Genomic DNA, 24,965 nt, shown 5'->3' with positions numbered 1-24,965 from the left:
CACACACACACTGGGGAGAAAGACAGTGATTGTGTTTACTCCGACATCAGTAATCGAGTTATTTGAAAAATTATTAAATGGTGGACTTTAACTGCAGTTTGGCTTTCATTCAGGAATTTTATTCATAACCCTCAAACGAGATATTTGATTTGAGCAACTGCTTTAAGCGTGTATTTTTCATGCAATGTTTGTTACCGCACGGCAAATGAGAGAAAAAAAACCTCCGCATTTCCCCGACACTTAGATGCACTCGCAAGGTAGTGTCAGAAAGCCGTATGTGTTATTCCTGTCACAAAATGCGGTGAAAATCCTCCACGACGTTAAGTTTGATTGTGGTGGTAACATGTTTACACTCTGTGTAATAGTTTGAATAAACAACTAACTAACTTTGAATAAACAAAGACCACTGGTCGCTCACTTAACCAAAAATGTAGAGACAGAACGAACAACACCAGCTAGAGCTGCGTCTTCATTAAGAGGAGACGAGCAGCAAATCCGGATCTAACCATTTCCAGATGAGGAAAACTCTCGGGTAAACAATGTTCCTCAGACACAGATTGTTGTCGAGCGTCGTGTACTCTGTAATCCACACGTGAGTCCAGAGGTAACTCACATAGAGGGAAAATGAAAACAAAATCTTCACTGCAGCAAATTATAAAAGCAACACTGCACACTTGTTTTGGCAACACATTCATGAATATTAATGAAGTTGCACAATAAAGCGCGCTGATTGGTTCGAACCAAGTCTTACTCATGCATTAATGCAGGACACTCAGAGACTTAATAAGGCACTCCGAGGTACAGACTTCCAGTCTACATGCTGGAATACATGTTAAGATCTCATAGCCGTGACGCAGCTTCAAAAATTAGTTTCAAACCGGAAGTACGAATTTGCTGGAAATAACGCAAAAATAACCAATTTTTACTTTTTAGTGAAATATATGTGTCCTAATATTGTCTTAGCAGCATGGGACACATATACGACTGTCAACAGCTCAAAATATGTGTTTTGGTAGTTCGTGACCCTTTAAATGTAATAAGGTGTCATTCACATATCTGTCCACCAGGTGCCTTTCTGAGCCTCTAATGACGTACAAGCTCCACTCTGATTTCCTCATGGCTGTCAGTAAGTTGCAAAGAGTGTGAATAACATAATAAACATCGTTTGTTAAGTTAGTTCTCGTGGTTTGTTGATGTATTTGTTTTCTTTCAGAATCTGACGATCAGAACTACAGAGTGTGTGCAGTTCATGCGCTGGTGCATAAACTCCCTGACAAAAACAGAAAGATGCTGGAGATATTAATCAAACATCTGCTCAAGTATGACATGTTTAAACTTATTTTCGTTACATTTTATTGTAGCATGTTCTTGTTACACTGCAACTGTTTATTTGACTACAGAGTGATATTATTTATTACATGTACACAAAATGGGGTAATTAAATACGTTCATCTCCTGATAATTAAAGGACTAAGCCGAAGGAAAATGAACGAACGAATGAATGAAATGAATGCATGAACTATGTACATGGAAAATGTATAACAAGGACACTTTAAAATAAAGTGTTACCTTTTTTCCACTAGCATTAACTAATTCACGTTAGAGACCCCTGCTGAAAAATCCAGCTTAAACCAGGCTGGTCAAGCTGATTTAAGCTGGATTTGGCAGGTCATTTTCCAACCTGACCAGCTAAGACCAGGCTGGAAATGGCTGGAAACCAGCCTGGAAATGGCCAAAACCCCTCTAAAACCAGGCTGGTCAACCAGCTAAAACCAGCTTAAACCAACCTATGCTGGATTTTTGAGGCCATTTCAGAGGTTGCTTTAGGTCAAACTATACAAACTATGCATCTATTATAGGGGTTGTAAAATGTATACTTATATTACCTTTTTTATTTTACCTTTTTAATTAATATTTTTTATTAATATTTAAGATACAGATCAGAGAAACCTATTTCTCACTATTAAAAGGCTGACTCCCCATACATGTTGTTTTGACTCTTTTTTCAGGTGATTAAGCATTAATTAGGGGGGTCAGTACCCCCCAAACTCATGCCAGCAGCTAGCTCTCTGCAACTCTCACTTGGTTGCCCACTGAAGCCAAGCAGGGCTGCGCACGGGCAGTACCTGGATGGGAGACCCCATGGGAAAGCTAGGTTGCTGCCGGAAGTGGTGTTAGTGAGGCCAGCAGGTGGCGCTCAACCTGCGGTCTTTGTGGGTCCTAATGCCCCAGTATAGTGACGGGGACTTTGTACTGCTCAGTCAGCTCCGTCTTTCGGATGAGATGTTAAACGGAGATCCCGACTCTCTGTGGTCGTTAAAAATCCCAGCATGTCCTTCGAAAAAGACTTGGGATTTAACCCCAGCATCCTGGCCAAATCTGCTTACTGGCCTCTGTCCATTATGGCCTCCTAACCCTCCCCATATCATAATTGGCTTCATCACTCTGTCTCCTCTCCACCAATCAGCTGGTGTGTGGTGTGCGGTTTGGCGCAAAAATGGCTGCCGTTGCGTCATCCAGGTGGACGCTGCACACTGGTGGTGGATGAGGAGATCCCCCCATTGTGTAAAGCGCTTTGAGTGCCCAGTAAAGCGCTATATAAATGTAAGGAATTATTATTATTATTGTTTCTTGTAATTCGCACCCTGATTCTTTTACACTTTTTTTATAAAAGCATATTTCGAACCTGTGGGAAGCACTGATACTGATGTGATACTATAATACAATGATATAATGTGATAATATGATACTAATGATTAAGTACTAGTGTCTATTTTAAAAGTACCATCATCTAGTAACAGCACAGAATTATATAATATTGTGGTTTATAGATTACATGTTAAACAAGCTCTCTGTGACAGGTTTTCTAGGGTATGGAAGTATTATTTGTGTCATCTGTCCCTGCAGTGTTTCCAGTCACAGTGAGAGTAACATGATGACGGTGTCTAATCTGGGGGTGATCTTCGGCCCCACACTGATGCGCTCACAAGAGGAAACCGTTGCTGCCATGATGAACATCAAATTCCAAAATATCGTGGTGGAAATTCTCATCGAAAATTTGGAAAAGGCAAGTGTGATTTAAATATGATTCACACTATGCACCTGTAAGAAACACGTAATCCATATTAATATTAGACCAGTTGATTAAGATGACAGTTCAGTATTTTTAATTATCAAATTAATTAATCAATTAAAGTTAATTATAAAATATAACGTTGAAATAAAAAAGTTTAAATGTAAAAAGAAAAAAAAAATTAACCCTGACATTAATTATGCTTTTGACTGCATAAATTATGATTTTATATAATTAAATTCCTCATTTGCATATTTAAATATGATATTTTGGAAACATTTTTTATGACTCTAATGCATTCTTGTAAATAAAAGTTTTTTTTAATTGACTAATTCTAAGGGTTTTTATATGACTTTTAATTTAATTATTATATATTATTATATATATTATTATAATTATTTTAATTTAAACACGCTATATTAAATGCATACAAATTTTGTAAATATTGTTCCTTTAATTGTACAGTTGAAGTCAAAATTATTAGTTAAAATTTGAAATCTTTTTGAAATATTTCCAAGTCCTGTTTAACGAAGACCAGATTTTTTTCATCATAATACTTTAAATAATTGCTTTATTTTGTCTTTGCCATGACTTTTTTCTAGTTATTTTTGCAAAATGCTAGTATTCAGCTTAAAGTGCAATTTAAAGGTTTAACCTGGCTAATTAGGTTAACTAGGCAAGTGAATTAGGAAAAGTCATTAGACAAAAATAGTTTGTTTAGTAGCCAAATAAAAAAAAAGTCTTTTAATATCATCCTTTCCTAACAGGACTAATAATATTGACCTTGTTTAAATAAATGTAAAAACTGCTTTGATTTCAACCATATTAAAAAGAATAAGACTTTATCCAGAAGAAAAAAAATATTGTAGCAAATACTGTGAACCTCTGCTAAACATCACTTACAAAATATTAAAAAATATATATACAATTTTTACAGGAGGGCTAATAACATTACTGTATATTACACATACAGTGCTGTACATTATATTTCCAACTACCTTTTGAATTCCTTTGTCATCAGTTATAATCTTATATTGTTCCTTTATGTCTGTGTTTTGACAGATATTTCATCAAGCACCAGACCCTAATGTTCCCCTACTGCAGCCTCTGTCCCGTCCGGAGTCCCGCAGGAGCAGAGCCATCGGTCTGACATCGGGCCCACGCAAACCCAGGAGCCTCTACACCCCCTCACTGTGCCTGGCGGACGCTGACAGTGAGTGTCTGACCACCAGTCATCCTCACACATTCACTGATGATAGAACAGCCACTTCGCTCTCTAACATTTAACGTTTCCTTTAATATTTTGACACCAGTAGAATTGACTTAAAGTTTCTCAATCCCAGCCCCACCGCACTGCACATTTCATGAGTTTACATCAGACGTTTGTTCAAATTCAACAACAAGTGCCTTACAAAATGGAATCTACAGGATACTTTCAGTTTGAAGGGAGTGTTTCATTCAAATGGTATTTTGTGATATAAATTTTATTTATTTCTGGAGGTGTATAATGTCACACTTAACGCTTTTGCTAGTAAGACGCTTGTGCAACAGATTTTTTTTTTATGTGTGTGTGTGTGTGTGTGTGTGTGTGTGTGTGTGTGTGTGTGTGTGTGTGTGTGTGTGTGTGTGTGTGTGTGTGTGTGTGTGTGTGTGTGTGTTTTATTAAGCTCTTGTGCAAGCTCTTAAGCTTGTGCAACAGATTTTTTTTTATGTGTGCGTGCGTGCGTGCGTGCGTGCGTGCGTGTGTGTGTGTGTGTGTGTGTGTGTGTGTGTTTTTTATTAAGCTCTTGTGGCCAATGTACGGTTCTTCCCCCCAAAAAGCTGTGTTGTGGTTATTTTCACCAACAGAGGGAGCTGTGAGCATACAAAACACTAAATTAGCCATGAGACCTGAACCTGGAGATCAATAACTTCCTGCACTAGAGAAGTACAGGAAGAGCCATTATTGCAGTGAATTAATTACTGCATTAGTCTACTACAAATGGCTCAAGCCTTTCTTATTAACTGGATCATTTTCTGTGGTGTGATAGTAGCTGTGATTTAGCAGGACAATGCTAGAACATGTGGGAAAGATATGTTTACTATAATACCTATGATAAATATTGATAACACATTAACTATAATAAACATAACATGCTTTGAATTATCTAAATACAATGATACACCATGGGACCTTTTCAGACTAATAAATATGATGAACCTAATATAATAGTTATATATGACTGTACTGTTTTGTGTTTGTATGTTTGTTTTAACAATATGGGTAAAAAAGTAAAACAAAAAAATTGGTATAATAATCACACTTTGACAAAACAGACGTTATTACCTTGTGTACTATATAGTATTTTGCAAAAACATGCATTTAAACCGTCACATTTGTTGTTTTATGATGTTTTATGGCCATACATAATTGTCTTTCATTCTCTTCAGTGGAATACAACCAGAATATATAGGTTGGATTTGAAATTCGTATCCAGATCTGAATATTTTAGAGGTGTTACAGTATGTGAGAAATCTGAGAGAAAGATATGACAGTCTATTTCTAAAGAAGAATTTGGGAAGTGCTGAAAAATGCCTGATATTAAATTCAGTTTTAATTCTGAAAACAAAACAGTTCAGTCACAATCTTTTGCTTGAAAGTGTGATTTTGTTTGCTTGTTTGTTTGTTTGTTTGCCTCCATTTTCTCTTTGTATGTTATTAAAATAGACCTAAAATAAACTGAATATGTGTACTAGAACCTAATTAATAACGACTTGTATGTATAAATGATGTAGTAGCCACAAAACCTCAGTGAAAGCGATTTTGTCAAGTTTGTTACTAGAAACAATAGTACATTTACTAGTAAACTACTATAGGCATGAGTACTAATATATATTCTATAGATACTATCCAGTGCTTCCAGCACAAAGGCTTTACTTGGGCGGGCCGACCAGGTATATTAAAAGCCGTCCAAGTACATTTAGTGACACTTTTTTACTATTATTATCGCCCATTTCAGGGTGCGAATTATACATTGACGATCAGGGGGGTCAACAAAGTTTGGTCCTGTTAGTTAATTAATAATTAGAGAAAGATATGACCGTCTAGATCCAAAGAAGAACTTTGGGAAGTGCTGAAAAATGCCTGAAATTAAATTCAGTGTTAATTCTGAAAACAAAACAGTTCAGTCACAATCTTTTGCTTGAAAGTGTGATTTTGTTAATGTTTGTTTGGTTATTTGTTTGTTTGTTTGTTTGTTTTCCTTCATTTTCTTATTGTATCTTATTAAGAGACCTAAAAATAAATGAAAATATGGATCTATAAACAATGAATACAGTACACCTCTCACAGATCTCTCTTTTAAATTCATATTTTATATAGGACCTAAGTTTACAAAAACATATTTGTGTTCATTAATCAGTACTAAAGCAAAAAAATAGAACTTATTTTACAAAATAACTTAAGATCTGGGTACAAAATTGTGTACACCCAAATTAGTATTTTAAGTGGAAATATGAAGTAAAATTTGAATGAAGAGAAAAAAATCAAAAGAGCCCTGAATATATATAAAATTTAGTTAAAATTTTGTGATGTAGGTGGCGCAGTAGGTAGTGCTGTTGCCTCACAGCAAGAAAGGTCGCTGGTTCAAGCCTCGGCTGGGTCAGTTGGGATTTCTGTGTGGAGTTTGCATGTTCTCCCCGCATTCGCGTAGGTTTCCTCCGGGTGCTCCGGTTTCCCCCACAGTCCAAAGACATGCGATACAGGTGAATTGGGTAAGCTAAATTGTCCGTAGTGTATGAGTGTGAATAAGTGTGTATGGATGTTTCCCAGAGATGGGTTGCAGCTGGAAGGGGATCCGCTGCATAAAACATAAGCTGGATAAGTTGGCGGTTCATTCCACTGTGGTGACCCCAGATTAATAAAGGGACTAAGCTGAAAACAAAATGAATGAATGAATGAATGAATTATTTAATTAATTAATGAAAATTTTGTGATTTGTATTTTTCCAACACATCATTTAAATCTAAATGCATTATGGTGCAAAAATGAGTACACCCAATTTAATATTTTATGGAAAAATATTAAATAAAATTTTAATAAAGAAGAACATTTTTGAAGATCCTTAAAAATATACATTTTATTTTAAATGGTATATTTTGTCATTTATTTTTACAATACCTCATTTAAATGCATTATCCTTCTATTTACTAAAATCTTTGGGTGATCAAACTTTTATTTTAATAAATATAGCTGTTTTTATAGCAGTTTTTGTTAGAATAAAAGCAGTCATTAATTTTTTAAACACCATTTTAAGGACAAAATTATTAGCCCCTTTAAGCTATATATTTTTTCGATAGTCGACAAAACAAACCATTGTTATACAATAACTTGCTTAAATACCCTAACCTGCCTAGTTAACCTAATTAACATAGTTAAGCCTTTAAGTGTCACTTTAAGCTGTATAGAAGTGTCTAGTAAAAATATCTAGTCAAATATTATTTACTGTCATCACACAAAAATATGAGTTTTTAGAGACAAGTTATTAAAACTAGACTTCAACTCTCTCTCTCTCTCTCTCTCTCTCTCTCTCTCTCTCTCTCTCTTATATATATATATATATATATATATATATATATATATATATATATATATATATATATGTATATATATATATATATATATATATATATATATATATATATATGTGTGTGTGTGTGTGTGTGTGTGTGTGTTTTTACTAAGCACAAACTGCTATACTAAAATGAGAGAAATATGTATGTGTGCGCTTTTTAGAAAATATACATACTATGCGTGGTTATTAAGTGTTGGAGAAAAAGTAGCTGGAATAAGGCCTAAAAAAGACACTGAATGGGCCTTAGTCTAGAATATTTTCTTCACAATTATGTGAAAATTATTCTGTTCTTTTGTTCAAAGAAAACATTACAATGATATGTGACCAAAATAAACAGTATTCTTATTGTCCTTTGCACTGATAAGGAAAAAAAAAAAACGCTTTTAAAGGTTAAAAGTAGTCGAAAGAAAGATCAAGGTCCCATAATGAAATTCAAAAGCACAAATAAATGGGGGAAAAGAAATCCTAAATAACAAAAACTGCTAATTTACAGATATCTTTACAGTGTATTTTTGTCATTGTTGCTGATCACGTAAAGTGATCAATTTATAGCTTACAATCTATGCTGTATTATCTATGCTCTGTCCGACAGGTGACACGTTCAGCAGTAGTTCAGGCAGCACTCCTATCGGCAGCATGGACTCGCTCTCCTCCCACTCCTCTGAGCAGAACAGCTCCTCCAAAACCTGTTCGTCTCCGCAGCACAAGGACAAGCCCCCCTTCCCCGGGCCGCGGAGCCCTTTTTCCCGCTCCTCCAGTGAGCCGCAGGGCCCCGCCGGCACCAGCAGCCCAGACTCCAGCTCCAGAGAGCAGGACTGTCCTGCAGATGAGTCCTTCAGGGGGAACATCAGGTCTACAACAGCTCCTACTAAAGCTCCTCATGCACAGCTGAACCGCTCCATTGCTCAGTCTCTGAGATCACTACACTTAACTGAAGGTAGGAGACTAAATATGTACTACAGCATGGTGTCAGTATGATTTTTGATGTCTTTTGTGGCTCATAAACAGTTGTAGTCAGGGTTTATAGCCCTCCTGTTAAGATTTTCATTCTTTAATTTATATTAAATACAAAACATACTGTTTAACAAAGATTACTTTAACACATTTCTAATCATAATAGTTTTAATAACTCTAATAACTGATTTCTTTTATCTTTGCCATGATGATAGTACATAATGTTGGACTAGATATTTGTCAATACACTAGTATTCAGCTTAAAGTGCAATGTAAAGGGGTAATTAGGATAACTATATGCAAGTTGTCCCAATTAGGCAAGTTATTGTATACAATGGTTTGTTCTGTAGCCAGTCTAAAAGTAAATATTGCTTAAGGGGGGTAATAATATTGACCTTAATATGCTTTTAAAAAATTAAAAACTGCTTTTATTCTTGCCGAAATAAAACAAATAAGACTTTCTTCTGAAGAAAAAATATCATAGGAAATACTGTGAAAAATTCCTTGCCCTATTAAACATAATTTGGGGAATATTTAAAAAAATAAATCACAGGAGGGCGTATAAATTTGGCTTCAACTGTATTTGAGCAAAGTACTGTAAAATAGAAATATTACTTTTTAATCCTTTCCTTTTATTTATTTTTGTGATTTCTCCAGTCTTTGTCACGTCTCATTCTTATATGCTGATTCTGATTGGCTGCTTTTAAAAAACGATTTCTGGAATGCTGATTTTGATAGGCTGCTAGCAATTTATTCCTATTAGTGTTTAAAACGTTTGTGTGACTTAGGCCCAATCCCAATTCTATTTTTGTAAACTTGGCCCTTGAAACAGAGTGTGAATGGGAAGGGCTTCAAAATTTACTCCTAAGGAATAGGACACCACTGCATACGTCATCTGTAATTATTCCAGTTGCAATATTATTTGGTATTTATCTTTAGGAAATCCCTGAAGGCACATATTTTGTTATTATTACTAGACAGGGGCCGATATAAGATTGATAATCGTGGATTAAATATCATGGTTTCGCGGTATTGTGATTTCTGCTCTAAATTATATCTTTTTTAAATGTCTGGGTAAAAAACAAAAACTTTTTTACCCCTTTTGAACACAGTCTTGCATTTTGAGTAACATTTAAAATATTTTGGAACAGTAATGATGTCAGGCTAAATGAATTATTGACATCTGCTGTCTTCATTTGTTTTTTACTATTTAAAACGGCTTCTTTGGATATCTTTTCTGCTGGAGATACTGTTGTCCTAATTTTTTTTTTAAATATTTAATTTAAAAAACATAAACATACACACATACTATGTGAACTGTATTACAGAAGATTTTGATGGTTTTAAAACCTTCACTTTTCCAAACTGCAGTACACCTTGGAAATAATTATCGTCCCATGCCTAATCACACAGTATAATGTGACAATAAGATCATAACTGTATTGTGTATTTACACTGGGGCCATATTAATTTATGTAAACACACGAAAACAACATTAACATTATACCAGACACTGTAAAAAGCTCATTCCCGGTAACCAAACTTTTCAGGGTATTCGAGTGTCATCGAGTGATAGATGTGAAAGTATGTTGTGGGACTGCTATACAAGAGTTATTATTTTCAATTATAGATAACGAAATTTGTCTTTTTTTTTTTTCAAGCATGATGGTAAAACACGAACGGTGTTATGAATTTATTAAAACGTGCTTGTTTGTTGAAAAAATTAATATTAATGACAAAAAAACACTTATTTGTGGATCTCCATACTTCAGTGTGCAGCCACGCAGTCGTTGTAGGAGGTGTATTCTGGGAAATTTTCTTACCCCTTGGTTTCAATTTGGTCCTGAAAAAATCTATCTTTCGAGGGCTATCTAGCCCTTCCCCTTAGTCCTATGACTTCAAGCTTAAGGCCGTACTCACACTATGTACAGTTGCCTTGAACCGGGCCAAAGCACACTTGTCCCCCCTCCCGTCTCGCTCGATGGCCCGCACTCACATTACATTCAGGCCTGGGCACGTCATTGATGCTGCACTTTTCAGTAAAGAAGCTCGCTCAGCAGAGTGGAGATTTCTCCAGTTATACTGTTTTAGTCGTTTGGGATGCAGTGACACACAGTCAAATATTCTGCTGAACAGATTCACCACTTTTGACGCTCATAAACAGTCATAAAGTCCTGGTGCTGCATAAATTAGGAGGTTTGCTGAAGGTGCGCAGCTGTGGTGCAGTGAGGGGTTTGCGTCTTTAATTAAACTTTGACAGTTTGCGTTTATTGAACTGTAGAAGGATTAATAAATCCATATTAAACAGTCCCTTAAAAGTCATGTCTTGCTTTCAGTTTCGGGCTTTGGTGCGTTTTGCACTCACACTACAAGCGTACCGCGCTAAAGCCCAAGTGAACTGCGCTTGATTTAGCGCACTCACACTTCTCAACCGATCCAGGAAACGGGCCTGGGCATGGTTCGGATAGCATAGTGTGAGTACGCCCTAAGAGAACTGGGACACCCCTACTCCTAAGGGGTAGAATTGGGATTTTTTTCAGCAAGGACATATTGTATTATCTTTACTAAACGGTACACAAATTTATTCTTTTCTACAACAAATCTCATAGACTGCACTTGAAACAATGCTACGGTTTCAATTGTTATTGATTTACCATGTGAAAATGTATTTAAAAATAGCAAATATATAATGTATGGATATAAACAAAATCCTAGTAGATCAAAAAAAAACCTATTCTTCTGATGGTACTGCCAGCCTTATCTTTACAAAACTATATGCAGATTTCTTCTTTTCTACTGTTGTTAAAATAGACCTAAACATCGAATCAACCTTTACTGATCATGTGTGTATCTGTTGTGTTTTCTTTCAGGAGTGTGTAAGAGTTTTGCAGGCTCTGTGCATAGTCTGGCGTGTGTCGACGGCTCCAAATCCACCACCTGCCTCGATCTGCCACCTAAAGCACTTCTGCGGAGAAAGCTGGACAACAACAGCTCTACTAATGGCTATCAGAGACCAGGATCTGTGTGAGTCTTCATCACTATACAAACAATAAACTGGCAAACCTCACATTTGATGAAAACCTAGCTCTGTCTGTTCTTCAGGCATTCGTTTTCAGTTTTCGGAAGTTATCCAGTTTTATAGCAGAATTTGAAAAAGGTTATTGTTTTTATGGTTCTTGTGTACTCTATGAGTGAATGCATTGTTAGTGATTTAATGACAGGTACCAATAATTTAGTTCATTTAATTCCCATTGGCTTAGTCTCTTTATTCATCAGGGGTCTCCACAGCGGAATGAAGCGATAACTTATCCAGCATATGTTTTACACTGTGGATGCCCTTCCAGCTGCAACCCAGTACTGGGAAACACCCATACACTCTCACATTTATACGCTAATGTCAATTTAGTTTTTTTCAATTCACCTAGCGCATGTCTTTGTACTGTGGGGGAAACCGGAGCACCCGGAGGAGACCCACGCCAGCGCGGGGAGAACATGTAAACTCCACACAGAAACACCAACTGATCCAACCGGGGCTTGAACCAGCGACCTTCTTGCATAGATTGTTGCTGTAATTCTGATTTGTTGTTATCCATTTATTATTAATGTTGGGAACAATTGTGGAAGGGTATGATAAGCGTATATGAAAGATTGATAAGATTTTAACCAATTAGCAAACATGTCTTCCAAAAAAAAAAACAATTTCAGCAAGGGCACATTACATTTAGTAAATGATCCAAGGCCTCAAAACAAACAAAAATGCAATTCTGGTAAAAAAAAAAAAAAAAAGCCAAAATCTCAACAAATAGATAAACAAACAGTATTACATTAAAAAAGGTTTATATTTTGCAATACTGAGAAAGGAATCCTTGTAATTGCAAGTTTACAGTTGAAGTCAGAGTTATTAGCCCCCCTTTGTATTTTTTTTCTTTTTTTAAATATTTCCCAAATGATGTTTAACAGAGCAAGGAAATTTTCACAGTATGTCTGATAAGATTTTTTCTTCTGTAGAAAGTAGCCTCTTATATATAAGCTATATATTTTTTCGATAGTCTACAGAACAAACCATCATTATACAATAACTTGCCTAAATACCCTAACCTGCCTAGTTCACCAATTAACCTCGTTAAGCCTTTAAATGTCACTTTAAGCTATATAGAAATATTAAAACATATCGAGTCAAATATTGTTTACTGTCTTCATGGCAAATAAATTAGTTATTAGAAATGAGTTATTAAAACTATTATGTTTAGAAATGTGTTGAGAAAATGTTCTTTCTGTTAAACAGAAAATGGGGGGAAAAATAAACGGGGGGCCTAATAATTCAGGGAGGCTAATAACTCTGACTTCAACTGTATTTCCTTCTGGGAAATGTATCAACTGTGAGACATCTCACACTCACAATTAAACTTTTTATCTGCCAATTTCTGTTAATTTTTAAAAAGTGTAATTTTTGAGGATTTTTTTTTTTTTTGCTTTTTGTTCTACTGAGAAAACAAGCTTTCATATATCTATACATTTTCATTTTAATATTTTTATTAAATAAATAAACCTATTATGAAATATATCACTATGAATTTTTTCATGTTTTTAACACTTTTGAGTAAATTCATATGTTATGATTAAATTCAATATATAACTATAAAAAATGATTTGTAATTGCATTTATTAGCCTTTGTTAACAACAGTTAACAAAATAAGATAAAACTCTGTTAAAATGTATTATAATAAATGATGAAATGCTATAATCAGATAGCTCCCTTTATCATTCACATTTGTAATTATCATTAGCGTGCTAGCATTGTCAGCATAGCATTGTGCTAGCTTTTCTAACATCCAAAACCTCTCCTCATTTTGAATCAAACTTTTGTGCTTCGTGTTATACAGATGAAAGAAATAAATAGTTAATACAACTAAAATGTTGACTAATGTGCAGATAGGTGGCTTTACCCTTTATCCCTACGTCAACAGAAATTTATCTGCAATTTTATCAAATTAATAAATATTTAATAAAACAAAAATGTGCAAATCTGCAGTTGATTTATTATTTGTTCATAAATAATGGAATGTTATATTCAGATAGCTGGCTGTATCAGCAGTGTGTATCGTGTTAGCATTTCAGCATAGCATGTGGTAGCATTTCTAATTATCTAAGTAGCAGATCCAAAAAAAAAAAAAAAAGTTTCCCTCATGTTGAATAAAATGTTTGTGTTTCATGTTATACAGATGAAAGAAATTAATAGTTACTGTAACACAACCAAAATAGCTGATAGCTGGCTTCCATCATTTGCATTTCAAATTAGCAGTGTGTAGCATGTTAGCATTGTCTCTATAGCATTGTGTTAGCATTTATAATGACAAAGTTGCTAATGAAAAAAACTTTTCCCTTTTGTTATCCTACTGAAAAAAAAAAACAAACAGCCAAAACCAGCCCCCGCTGGCCAGGCTGGTTTTAGCTGGTCACCCAAGCTGGTTTGGCAGGCTGGTTTTAGAGGGGGTTTGGCCACTTTTTAGCTGGTCTTAGTTAGTCAGGTTGGTCTTAGCTGGTTTTAGCTGGATTTTACAGCAGGGATACAGATGAAAGTAAGTCATGGTGTGAACAATTTGTGTAAGGTGACAATTTTTAATTTTTAGGAAAACTGTCTGTTCAGTGACCTATAATTAGATGGTTCTATCTATCCATCTGTCACCCTCATTATGCCATTGTTAGCTTATTTTAGTGTCTGTTGGGTTTTAAAAAGCACAGCATGATGAGGAATGTAAAAGAAATGATTAAAGGTACATGATGAATTAATATTATGCACTATCTGACAGCGTAGTAGCTGCTGAATGCAGATTGATAGCAGTTGTTCTGTGTTGCCATGAGTTATAATTACACCGAAAGGTTGATGTGACCCAGCGCTGAATTTTTAAATCCTCTCTCCAGGGCAGCTTATATCGCTTGAAGAAAGGAAACATCACATCTGACTTAAAGGCACAGTTCACACAAAATAGGAACATTCTGTCATCATTTAATCACCCTTTGCTTTTCACAAACCTTCATGAGTTTCTTTCTTCCGTTGAACACAAAAGAAAGTGAAGATTGTTAAAGAAAGTGAAAACCTGTAACCATTGACATACATTGTATTCAGGTACTATGGAAGTCAATGACTTTCAGCATTCAAAATATATCGGTGTTCAACAGAATAAAGAAACTTATAAAGGTTTGGAACCACTTGAGGGTGAGTAAATCGTGAGTACATTTTCATTTTTGAGTGAACTATCCCTTTAAGAGCATAATTTAAAAGCAACCCTCCTCTTCATTAAGTGTTAGCAACATGTTGAACAAAAATTTGAACATGCAAGTTACTTAAGCAATTATAAATTGTACATTAATCAATTAACGACTTGGAGAAGTGTGCGTAAAATGGACGTCATTCAAACCATGATATGTAGCAAACACGTCCATTCTGTCGCCTCCTGCTTTAGTTGAAAATGATTTGTTTAGCAAGCCTCATTCTTGTGACGTCAAATCATTCTGCTTTTAATCATCCTGACGTCTGGCATGGCTTGTGTTTTCCAGAGTGGCTGCCAGAGCTTTGCTGTTTGAGAACCCATCAGCTGTTAAACATCCTCCGTTAGGAAGGTAAAGATGAATGCATTAACACTTCATTGGTTTATTTAGATATGTGACACTATATACTGTACGTCTTATGTTGGACTGATCTGTTTTTGGGTAATAGTCAAAAACACAATATAATTATACACTCACCGGCCACTTTATTAGGTACACATTACTATTAAGAGGTTGGGCACCCTTTTGCCTTCAGAGCTGCCTTAATCCTTTGTGGCATAGATTCAACAAGGTACCGGAAATATTCCTCAGAGATTTTGGTCCATATTGACATGATAGCATCAGGCAGTTTGTCGGCTGCACATCCATGATGCGAATCTCCCGTTCCACCACATCCCAAAGATGCTCTATTGGATTGAGGTCTGGTGACTGTGGAGGCCATTTGAGTACAGTGAACTCATTGCCATTTTTAAGAAATCAGTCTGAGATCGAGCTTTTTGACACGGTGTGTTATCCTGCTGGAAGCAGCCAATAAAAGATGGGTACACTGTAGTCAAAAAGGGATGGGCATGGTCAACAACAATACTCAGGTCGGCTGTGGTGTCGACAAGATGCTCAATTGTATTAATGAGCCCAAAGTGCCCAAGAAAATATCCCCCACACCATTACACCACCAGCCTGAACTGTTGATTCAAGGCAGGATGGATCCATGCTTTCATGTTGCTGATGCCAAATTCTGACCCTACCATACGAATGTGGCAGCAGAAATCGAGACTCATAAGACCAGGCAATTTTTTTCCAATCTTGAGCCTGTGCGAATTGTAAAGTCAGTTTCCTTCTGCTGCTGTAGCCCATTTGCCTCAAGGTTCGACATGTTGCTCTTTCAGAGATGCTCTTCTGCTTGCCTCGGTTGTAATGAGTGGTTATATGAGTTACTGTTGTCTTTCTATTAGCTCGAACCAGTTTGGCAATTCTCTGTAACCCCTAGAGTTTTCTTCCTCATTATGATGCTCGGTTTAAATTGCAGCAGATCGTCTTGACCAGGTGTACATGCTTAAATGTATTGCGTTGCTGCCATGTGATTGTCTCATTAAAAATTTGCGTTAATGAACAGTTGGACAGGTGTACCTAATAAAGTTGCCAGTGAGTGTTTATAAACAATTCAAATATATGTTTTTATATAAAAATCCATATATATATATATATATATATATATATATATATATATATATATATATATATATATATATATATATATATATATATATTTGTTTGTTTGTTTGTTTGTAGACTTTTTGTCTGTGACTTTTTTTTATGCTAATGTGTGTTTAATGTATAAAATATTAAATGATCTTGCACAACCTCCTCTCAAACAATGAGTGGTTTTCTGCAAGGGTAATATAAGACAGACTAGGTCATTGGTTAGAGGTGATTGTTCGGTTAGACTCAAGAAAACTGGTTTTGGACAATTAGTTTTTTTTAGTTGGAGCAGAAGAAAGATTGAATGAAATGCCAGTGCATATTAGAGATAGTACCACTTTTAATATATTTAAAATCGTGCTCAAAGTTTGGCTTAAGGAAAATCAAATATGTAATCACTGACTTGATTGTATGTATTGTTCTGTAAGTTGTACTATTTCTTTTTATTTTTTATATTGTTAAATTTGTTACAACTTCTTGTCCAGGGACAACAGATGTAAATAAATAAAAATAAAATTTGCTAATAAAATGTATTAATTTAAAGGATAGATGTAAACAAAGCCATAATAGATCAGTATATTATTATGGATTTTGTCATTTGAAGAAATAGAAAATTTTACAAAACATTCTGAAAGTGTATTATATAAGTAATTACACTTACTAAAAATGTATACAATGGATATCATACAATTTAAAAACACACACAATTTCTGGACAATAAAAAAATCAGTGTCCAATTCTGACTTTTAAAAGTGTATGAGCTTATCCATGAATTTTAGGACTGCCATTTTTATTTACAGAGACGCCAAAGCCATTTATTCCTGTGAAGCGGAACACAGCAATGAACTGAGTTTCCCACAAGGGGCGCACTTTTCAAATGGTGAGTCTATCTATCTATCTATATCTATCTATCTATCTATCTATCTGTCTGTCTGTCTGTCTGTCTGTCTGTCTGTCTGTCTGTCTGTCTGTCCGTCCGTCCGTCCGTCCGTCCGTCCGTCCGTCCGTCCGTCCGTCCGTCCGTCCGTCCGTCCGTCTGTCTGTCTATCTATCTATCTAAACTCCAAAACATTTGCTGCATACCACAGCATCAATTTAATAAAAAAATAATGCATTTTTGTGTCAGCTCTGTGGAACAGCCATCTGTTGTTGTTTCTCGCACATGTCAGGACTTGGATTTTATAGCTGGATATATTTTCCACAAGGAACACATTTGGCCGGGCACCAGGGCATTGAAACAGGTCACTGTAACCTGTTCAAGGCAGTGTCTTCCCCTCACTAAAGCTCAGCGAGCACTTAGCGCAAAATAAACCTCCTTTTACCCATCAACCTCTCTGCAGTGTTGACATTTCAACTCCTCTGCAAACTCGTTACTTTTCGATTCCATTTGCCTAATGCTTTTCAGTCTAAACAGATGCTTGGACGGTTCAGACTGTTGAAAAAAAGACACGTTACTGGATGGGATATTTTGAAAGCTTTATGAGGGTTATTTATTAGTGCAAAGTGACCCTGCTTGATCTGTAATTTATCAAAAACCTGCAAATGCGGCGCCTCCCTTTCCTGAGGTTACTATTGTTTTGCGAATATAATGGCCAAACTATGCACTTTATCAATGGTCAGCTCAACCTAAGAATTGTGAAAGTGTGGGTTTAAAAGTGACTAGACTTTATTTTGGCCTCCAGATATGTTTAAAGGTTGGATTTTTTTTTCTATTAGGTATTTATTATGACATGGCAGTAATTAGACAGGAAGCAAAGTATGAGAGAGGGGAGGATATGGAATCGGGAAAGGTCAACAAGCCGGGAGTCTAACTTGCCATATTTTTTCTCGTTTTATTTGATAAGTGAACAGTTCTAGTCGTCATCTCGAAATCTTAGCAAAGTTTAGCAAAGTAAACAATATAAAGAACCTTCTTAAGAACTTTAAATACAGCTGATGTCAAAATTATTAACCCTGAAAATTATTATATATTTTTTTTTCCAAATATTTACCAAATGACGTTGAAAAGTGCAAGGAATTTTTCACAGTATTTCCTATAATATTTTTTTCTTATGAAGAGAGTCTTGTTTTATTTTGGCTAGAATAAAAGCAGTTTTTATTGTTTTTTAAACATTTATAGGTCAGTATTATTAAGCAATATATAAGCAATATTAAGCAATTAACAGTTAAATGTGACAACATTGATTTCGCTGTTAGATTTAAACGGCTAGCATTACACCAGACCCCCTTAAATGGTGTCGTTTGAAAGTGTAGAATCTATATTTTATGCTCATATGCATCACTTTGGTTTTTATTCTACTGTACAAAAGTTATTTAAACTTAAATACACAGTATTTTGCATACCCGAGCTGGGTATTGAACATTGATTTATTTTCATATTTTTCATATGGTTCATATATGACACATGTACCAGTTATAGATCAAATGAAAGGTCTTGCCGGTGCTCCTACGGGTCTAGCATTCTTTTTACTGAATTATATTGACATATCAAACAGTTGTCGAATGAATCGCCGTGTTTCCATGGCGCAGAAGTAAAAACAATACATTTATGATCAATAAGCAGCCCTAGATAGCACAGCTGTCATCTCTTACCTTATGCTGTTCGCTTCAGGGACATTCTTCTCTGTTTTTGAGGTGATGTGCATAAGTAAACATTTTATATGTCTCAGTCCTTTTATATGTCTCAATTGTTTAACAGTGGTTAGCACTAGGGGTGTCACGATTTCGATTTTTAATCGAAATCGATCGAAATTTATGCTCAATTTCGATTATCGAATCAAAAAATAGAATCGTCGATGCTGCCACGCCCCCATGTCACGTCAGCTGGGAAAAAACAGGCTTGTTGAAGTGCTTGTTGAACTGCAGATACAGGAGACCCGTCGACAGAGCTTTAATCCTCTCCACTTTCAATGAAGTTGCCGGTGTGTAAGCATTTTGGATTTCCAGTGAGTTATGTTGACAATTGGCAGCCCTCCTTCCTCTCTACCTCTGACACAGACACAGACGCACACAGACACAGCCATGGGCTCGAGACAACGGGTCCAGGCAGTCAGAGGATCAGTAGACTGCTTCAATCTTTTACTCATTTGTACTTAGTCATTTTAGCGAACACCTCAGATACTGTTGGCTGGTTTCTGTTGGTTGTGCGTCTTTTTTACCGACGCCATTATAACGACACAGATCACTGCCTATTCACGAGTCCCGCAGAAAAAGTGATTGACAGGTGGTAATTATGTGTGTATCTTCCCTTTATTCATTTACTGTATGATTTGTTTGTGGGTAAAACAAAGACCATGCAGGTCAGGTAGTTTAAACGGTAGGCTACAAATAATTAATTGGTCATTAATTAATTAATTATTCATAATCGAAAATCGAATCGTGCCTTTAGAATCGAAAATGTAATCAAATGGAGGATTTGGAGGATCGTGACACCCTTAGTTAGCACTGTTGCCTTACAGCAAGAAGGTCACTGATTCAAGTCCTGGCTGGGCCAGTTGGCATTTTTGTGTGGAGTTTGCATTTTCTCCTTGTGTTGGCGTGGGTCTCCTCCGTATGGGTGTTTGCAAGTACTGGATTGCAGATAGAAGGACATCTCCTGCGTAAAACATATGCTGAAATAGTTGGCAGTTCATTCCACTGTGGCGACCCCTGATAAATAAGGGAAGGAAAATGAATGGCAATAAATGCCCTGACACGACTAAAGCAAATTTGAAGAACGTGAGTGAGTGAACGAGGAAAGGCTGAGAAAATAATTTCATAGATAAAATTCTGCAGTGAACCATGCCTTTAATCTGTTTGTTTTTTTGGGTTGTTTTGTTCTTTGACATTACAGAAGTGTTCTCCTTGCCTTAAAGCTTGTGATTTTCTTGTGTGCAGTGTATCCTTCAGTGGAACCCGGCTGGCTCCAAGCAACATTTGAGGGCAAAACAGGCCTCATCCCTGAAAATTACGTGGTGTTTCTCTGACAGCGTCCAACCAGGAGTGGCCAAGAATTTCATGGTATCCATGGCGACGTCAATTTTAAACCAAGAGCTTTAAGCATAAATCAGTTATCAAGTAGGTGCAGTGTATAGATAGGCCATTATGATTGTTAAAATTAACAGATTGTTTCAAGAGATAATTAAGAGATTGTGTACAGTACACAAACCTCACTCATAAAGCACAGTGGTGATTCATGTCTGGATATTAGCAGTAATTCTTGACTAATGGGCTTTTACTCAGGCAGAAATGATGAGATTGAAAAGTTGAACTTGAACTGAAAGCATTTAGTAAACGGTAGATACAGAGATCTTAAGAGTTCTGTTGTGTTGTAGAAAACTAATCCTGTCACGAAAGATCAGCTAATAGGTCTAGAGACAGACGTTTGCTTTCACTTAATGTCTTTAAGTGAAGGGGGAGAGGTTAAAAAATGATTTTATCTGTAAATCACTGTCATATTTAACACAGTTCAGCTTATGTGTATGTGTGTGTACTGGATTTGGTGGTTTATAAGGGCACAATTTGTATATTGACATGGGTATGACCTTGCAAGTACAATATTGATGAGGCTTATAAGGACATGACTTGCGTCCTCGTAGTTTGAATCTTTTAGAAGTCATACTTAACGGGGGCTGCGCCCGAAACCGCATGCTTCCATACTATATAGTACGCTAAAATCAGTATGCGAGCCGAGTAGTATGTCCGAATTCCTAGAATTCGAAAATCAGTATGCGAGAAATACCCGGATGACTTACTGCTTCCGGCGAGATTCTGGAGTGCGCATCCCCGAGAGAATGTTCCATGAGAGAATTCATGAATGGGAGTAAATCGACGCAACGGACACATTCTTACTTTTCACATTCATAGTGTATAGAACGTACTTTTCTAACGGCCAAGTAGTACGTTTAAATTTAAATGCAGTACCCACTGAGTAGTATGCGGTTTCGGACGCAGCCAGGGTTTTTTCACTCTTAAAATTTGCCACAGGTTTTCTGTAAGGGTTGTTTTTAAGGGTAGGGCAGAGCAGGGATGAAAGTAAAGTGGGATGAACGTAACAAATCGATTTTCTCAAAGCCCTGACAACATTTGTCTTCCAGGCTATAACAGCATATTCAGCATGCAACCGTTGATGGAACTGCCAAAAATCATGTGTGAACTTTGTCCTGCAGTTTTTTAGTTTTTAAATGCAGCAAGTAAATTATTATAGCGGTTTTCCTTATTACAAGTTGTGTTTCTCTTTTTATGTGCCACATTAATGATCAATCTACAGTTTATTAGTGTAATAACACATCTGTAAGTTTGAAATGTCTGAGTTTTTCAGTTAAAAAGCAAATCAGGTTTAAGTGAAGTCTATTTATAAACTAATTTCGAGAGGATCACAAGCTTATGATTGCTTGCAGCCACCCCGCACTATTCAATTTACGATTCACCAATCAGACGATTCCTAAGCTACTATAAATACCATAAGTTCCATATAACAGCCATCTTTATTTCGAAGAATCCCCCATTTCACTCCGACTCCTCCTCCTTTCCAAGATGGGTGGCACAGTGGCCCAGTGGTTAGCACTGTTGCCTCACAGCAAGAAAGTCACTGGTTTTAGTCCTTACCAAGCCAGCCGACGTTTCTGTGTGGAGTTTACACGTTTTCCCCATCCTCATGTGGGTTTCCCCCGGTTTCCTCCCGCAGTCCAAAAAAATGCAACTTAAGTTAATTGACTAATCCAAATTGGCACCATAGACATGCTCCTAGTAAGTAGTGATCTCTTAAGAGCAATCACTATCTGTTCATTAGTTAATACAGCAGGGTAGTTCTCTAGATCTACCTGAGCTCAAACTACCCTCTCGCCTTGGAAATGGGAGGAAGCCCTGGGCTCAAGGATCTTATGCATGGCAAACAAGCTTTATAATCAATCATCAGCTAAGTGTGAACTCTTGAAATGGGTTATTTCCAGTGGGGACAAAAGTAAAATTTTTTTGCTTCCACATTACAGTTTGCAGTGTTTGGATTTAGATGTTTTGTAAAAATGAATGCTTATTGCCAATAATAATAAACAATATTCAAAAATGTTAGAAAAGTTTAACATTTTGCAATGTTGGACTGATTTCAGAATATTTAATCAAAGTGAAATTTAAAATGAAAATGCCATTTAATTGTGTTTGGGAAGAATAAAGGACAAATATGTTTGCTGTTAACATTAAGTCAGATATATTAAAAATAAACAAAATTAAGCTGGAAAATCTAGCAAATATTGTTGTTACTTTTGACCCACCTGTGTGTTACTTTCATCCCCAAGTTTGAATTCCTAAAACTCACGTGCAGAAGATTTTTACAGTAATTTCCTGTAATTATGATGCCTGCCTCAATTTCACGAAAAAATTCTAAATACAAAAAAATCTTTCTGAATTGCACATTTAAACTCTGTGAAGTGATACTAATGTAATTTACTGTGAAAAATGACAGTAGCATTGTGGAACTTTCTGGGAAAGTAAAATTCTGTGACTTTTAACAGTGTATGAGCAGGGTAAAACCATATCATAAGCGTTTTTAACAGTATAAAAGATATTGCACCTATAGAGAGTCCTCATAAACCACCAAAACAAACTTGTGTGTGTGTGATGTGTATCTCATCATAAATAAACATACCTTTACTGTCCCGAATGTTTAAAGGTCTGAGACCATTTTTATCATTTGAAGATTTTAAACAGAAGAATCCAACAATATGATTTCAAATGCTGCATTACTATTGATGAAAATTCTGTACATATCCTTTCGTTGATCTAAGTCTGAAAGAATTTCTTTGTTCTGTTAAACGCTAAAGATATTTTTAAAATGTCGCTAACCAGACTGGATGCATTTCTTTTGACATTCATATTTATATATAATATGAATATTTATATAATTATTAGCCCCCCTGAATTATTTGACCACTTGTTTATTTTTTCCCCAATTTCTGTGTAACGGGGAGAAGATTTCTTCAACACATTTTTTAAACATAATAATAACTCATCTCTAATAACTGATTTATTTTATCTTTGCCATGAAGACAGTAAATAATATTTTACTAGATATTTTTCAAGACACTTCTATACAGGTTAAAGGGACATTTAAAGGCTTAACTAGGTTAATTAGGTTAACTAGGCAGGTTAGGGTAATTAGGCAAGTTTTTTTATTATGATGGTTTGTTCTGTAGACTATCGAAAAAAAAATAGAGCTTAAAAGGGCTAATAATTTTGTCTGTTTTAAAATGGCTTTTGAAAAATTTTAATCTGCTTTTATTCTAGCCGAAATAAAACAAATAAGACTATTTCAAGAAGAAAATATATTATCAGACATACTGTAAAAAATGTAATTGCTCTGTTAAACATCGTGTGGTAAATATTTAAAAAAGAAAAAAATTCAAAGGGGTGCTAATAATTCTGACTTTAACGATATACATACCACAGTTCTGTCTGGTTCTTGAATTTGATTGGCATTGAATATATATATATATATATATATATATATATATATATATATATATATATATATATATATATATATATATATATATATATATATATATTATATATATATATTATATATAATAATGTAATAATATATAATAATAAAAATAATGTGTACTGCAGCCAGCAATATTCTGTAAAAAACTATATTTTCAAAACAAATATTTTTCACAATTGTGGTCTCAGACCTTTGGTCTCCACTGTGTACTGAAATCACCCATTCAAGCTTATTTTTTTAGTATAAATCTTAAGAAGATTAAAATGCTCCAGGTCTGTACAGAACTATAAACATGATTGGATCGCCGCTAATTCAATTAAGTAAAAAGAACAGAACTAGATGTTTTGACTGTGAGACATCTCATATTTTTCAGATAGATACAAACACAAATTGCTTATTACTACTGAAAAGTCTGTCTTATAGAATGAAAATGAGCATTCAGATCAGGAAAAAAATGTAAATGTTAAAAGTTCAGCTTTTAGTGTAAATGCGCATGATGTTCTGACTTTTTTTTTTTTTTTTTTTTTTACTTAAAATGGCGGCAGTTGTCAGCAACAACTCCGTTATGGTACATTCCGTCTGTTTGTTATTGCCCCCATGATGAGATAAAGCATTTCAAATGTGTATTATGAAGATAAACGATGATAGAAATGTGTATATACAGACTATTTTTTTTCTGTAAATCCTGCATTTTTCTCTTTAATTTCTGTTCTGTTAATAAATTTGTTAACACGGTGAGATCATCCTCTTGTCTTCTATCTGAGAAAAGACGCAGGAGCTAAATTCCTTTAGAAGTGAAACTCAGACAGACCGATCAGTCACTTCTGCAGAGATCTGTGGATAAACGGCGTCAGACATATTTAGAAAGGAGGTGATTGCCAAGATCCCAGTGTTCTTTTCCCATTTAAATGCATGAGAATGATCCGTGCCCTTGACTGCTGGTGCAGAACTGATACTCCCCTCAGCTAAACCGTCAAGGTCACAGGGAGGAAATCAGTGGAGCTCGGAGAAATGTTTTCCAAATGTAAGACCTTGCCTTTCAATAAATGTAAAAAATAAATTAAAGTATAACAATGGCAGGCTGCTGGAACAAAT

General features: G+C 35.5%; 1 protein-coding gene and 1 long non-coding RNA gene across 5 annotated transcripts in view; one reads left to right on the top strand and one right to left on the bottom strand.

Moving 5' to 3' along the window:
• Window positions 1-23,027, top strand: part of arhgap42b (Rho GTPase activating protein 42b) — a 224,023-nt gene extending 200,996 nt beyond the window's left edge. For all 4 annotated transcript variants that reach the window (XM_087293379.1, XM_087293378.1, XM_087293377.1 and 1 more), the window contains 9 exons: window positions 1,068-1,126; window positions 1,214-1,319; window positions 2,908-3,067; window positions 4,136-4,286; window positions 8,279-8,623; window positions 11,511-11,664; window positions 15,200-15,262; window positions 17,191-17,270; window positions 20,267-23,027. In XM_087293379.1, coding sequence (XP_087149505.1) covers window positions 1,068-1,126; window positions 1,214-1,319; window positions 2,908-3,067; window positions 4,136-4,286; window positions 8,279-8,623; window positions 11,511-11,664; window positions 15,200-15,262; window positions 17,191-17,270; window positions 20,267-20,355 — 1,207 coding nt within the window. In that variant the 3' untranslated portion in view covers window positions 20,356-23,027. The remainder of the gene's footprint in view (window positions 1-1,067; window positions 1,127-1,213; window positions 1,320-2,907; window positions 3,068-4,135; window positions 4,287-8,278; window positions 8,624-11,510; window positions 11,665-15,199; window positions 15,263-17,190; window positions 17,271-20,266) is intronic.
• On the bottom strand, window positions 18,091-22,303 carry LOC147832915 (uncharacterized). The gene is made up of 2 exons (XR_015515249.1): window positions 19,836-22,303; window positions 18,091-19,097 (listed from the first exon to the last, which is right to left on the bottom strand). It is a non-coding gene; the product is annotated as an uncharacterized LOC147832915 (long non-coding RNA).
• Window positions 23,028-24,965: the final 1,938 nt, after the last annotated feature.

This window comes from Danio rerio, chromosome 18, assembly GCF_052040795.2.
Source record: "Danio rerio strain M-AB ecotype USA chromosome 18, GRCz13ab, whole genome shotgun sequence".
Classification (NCBI taxonomy): Eukaryota; Metazoa; Chordata; class Actinopteri; order Cypriniformes; family Danionidae; genus Danio; species Danio rerio.
Note: the sequence above shows the minus strand (reverse complement) of the source record. Positions and strands in the feature narration are given on the sequence as shown.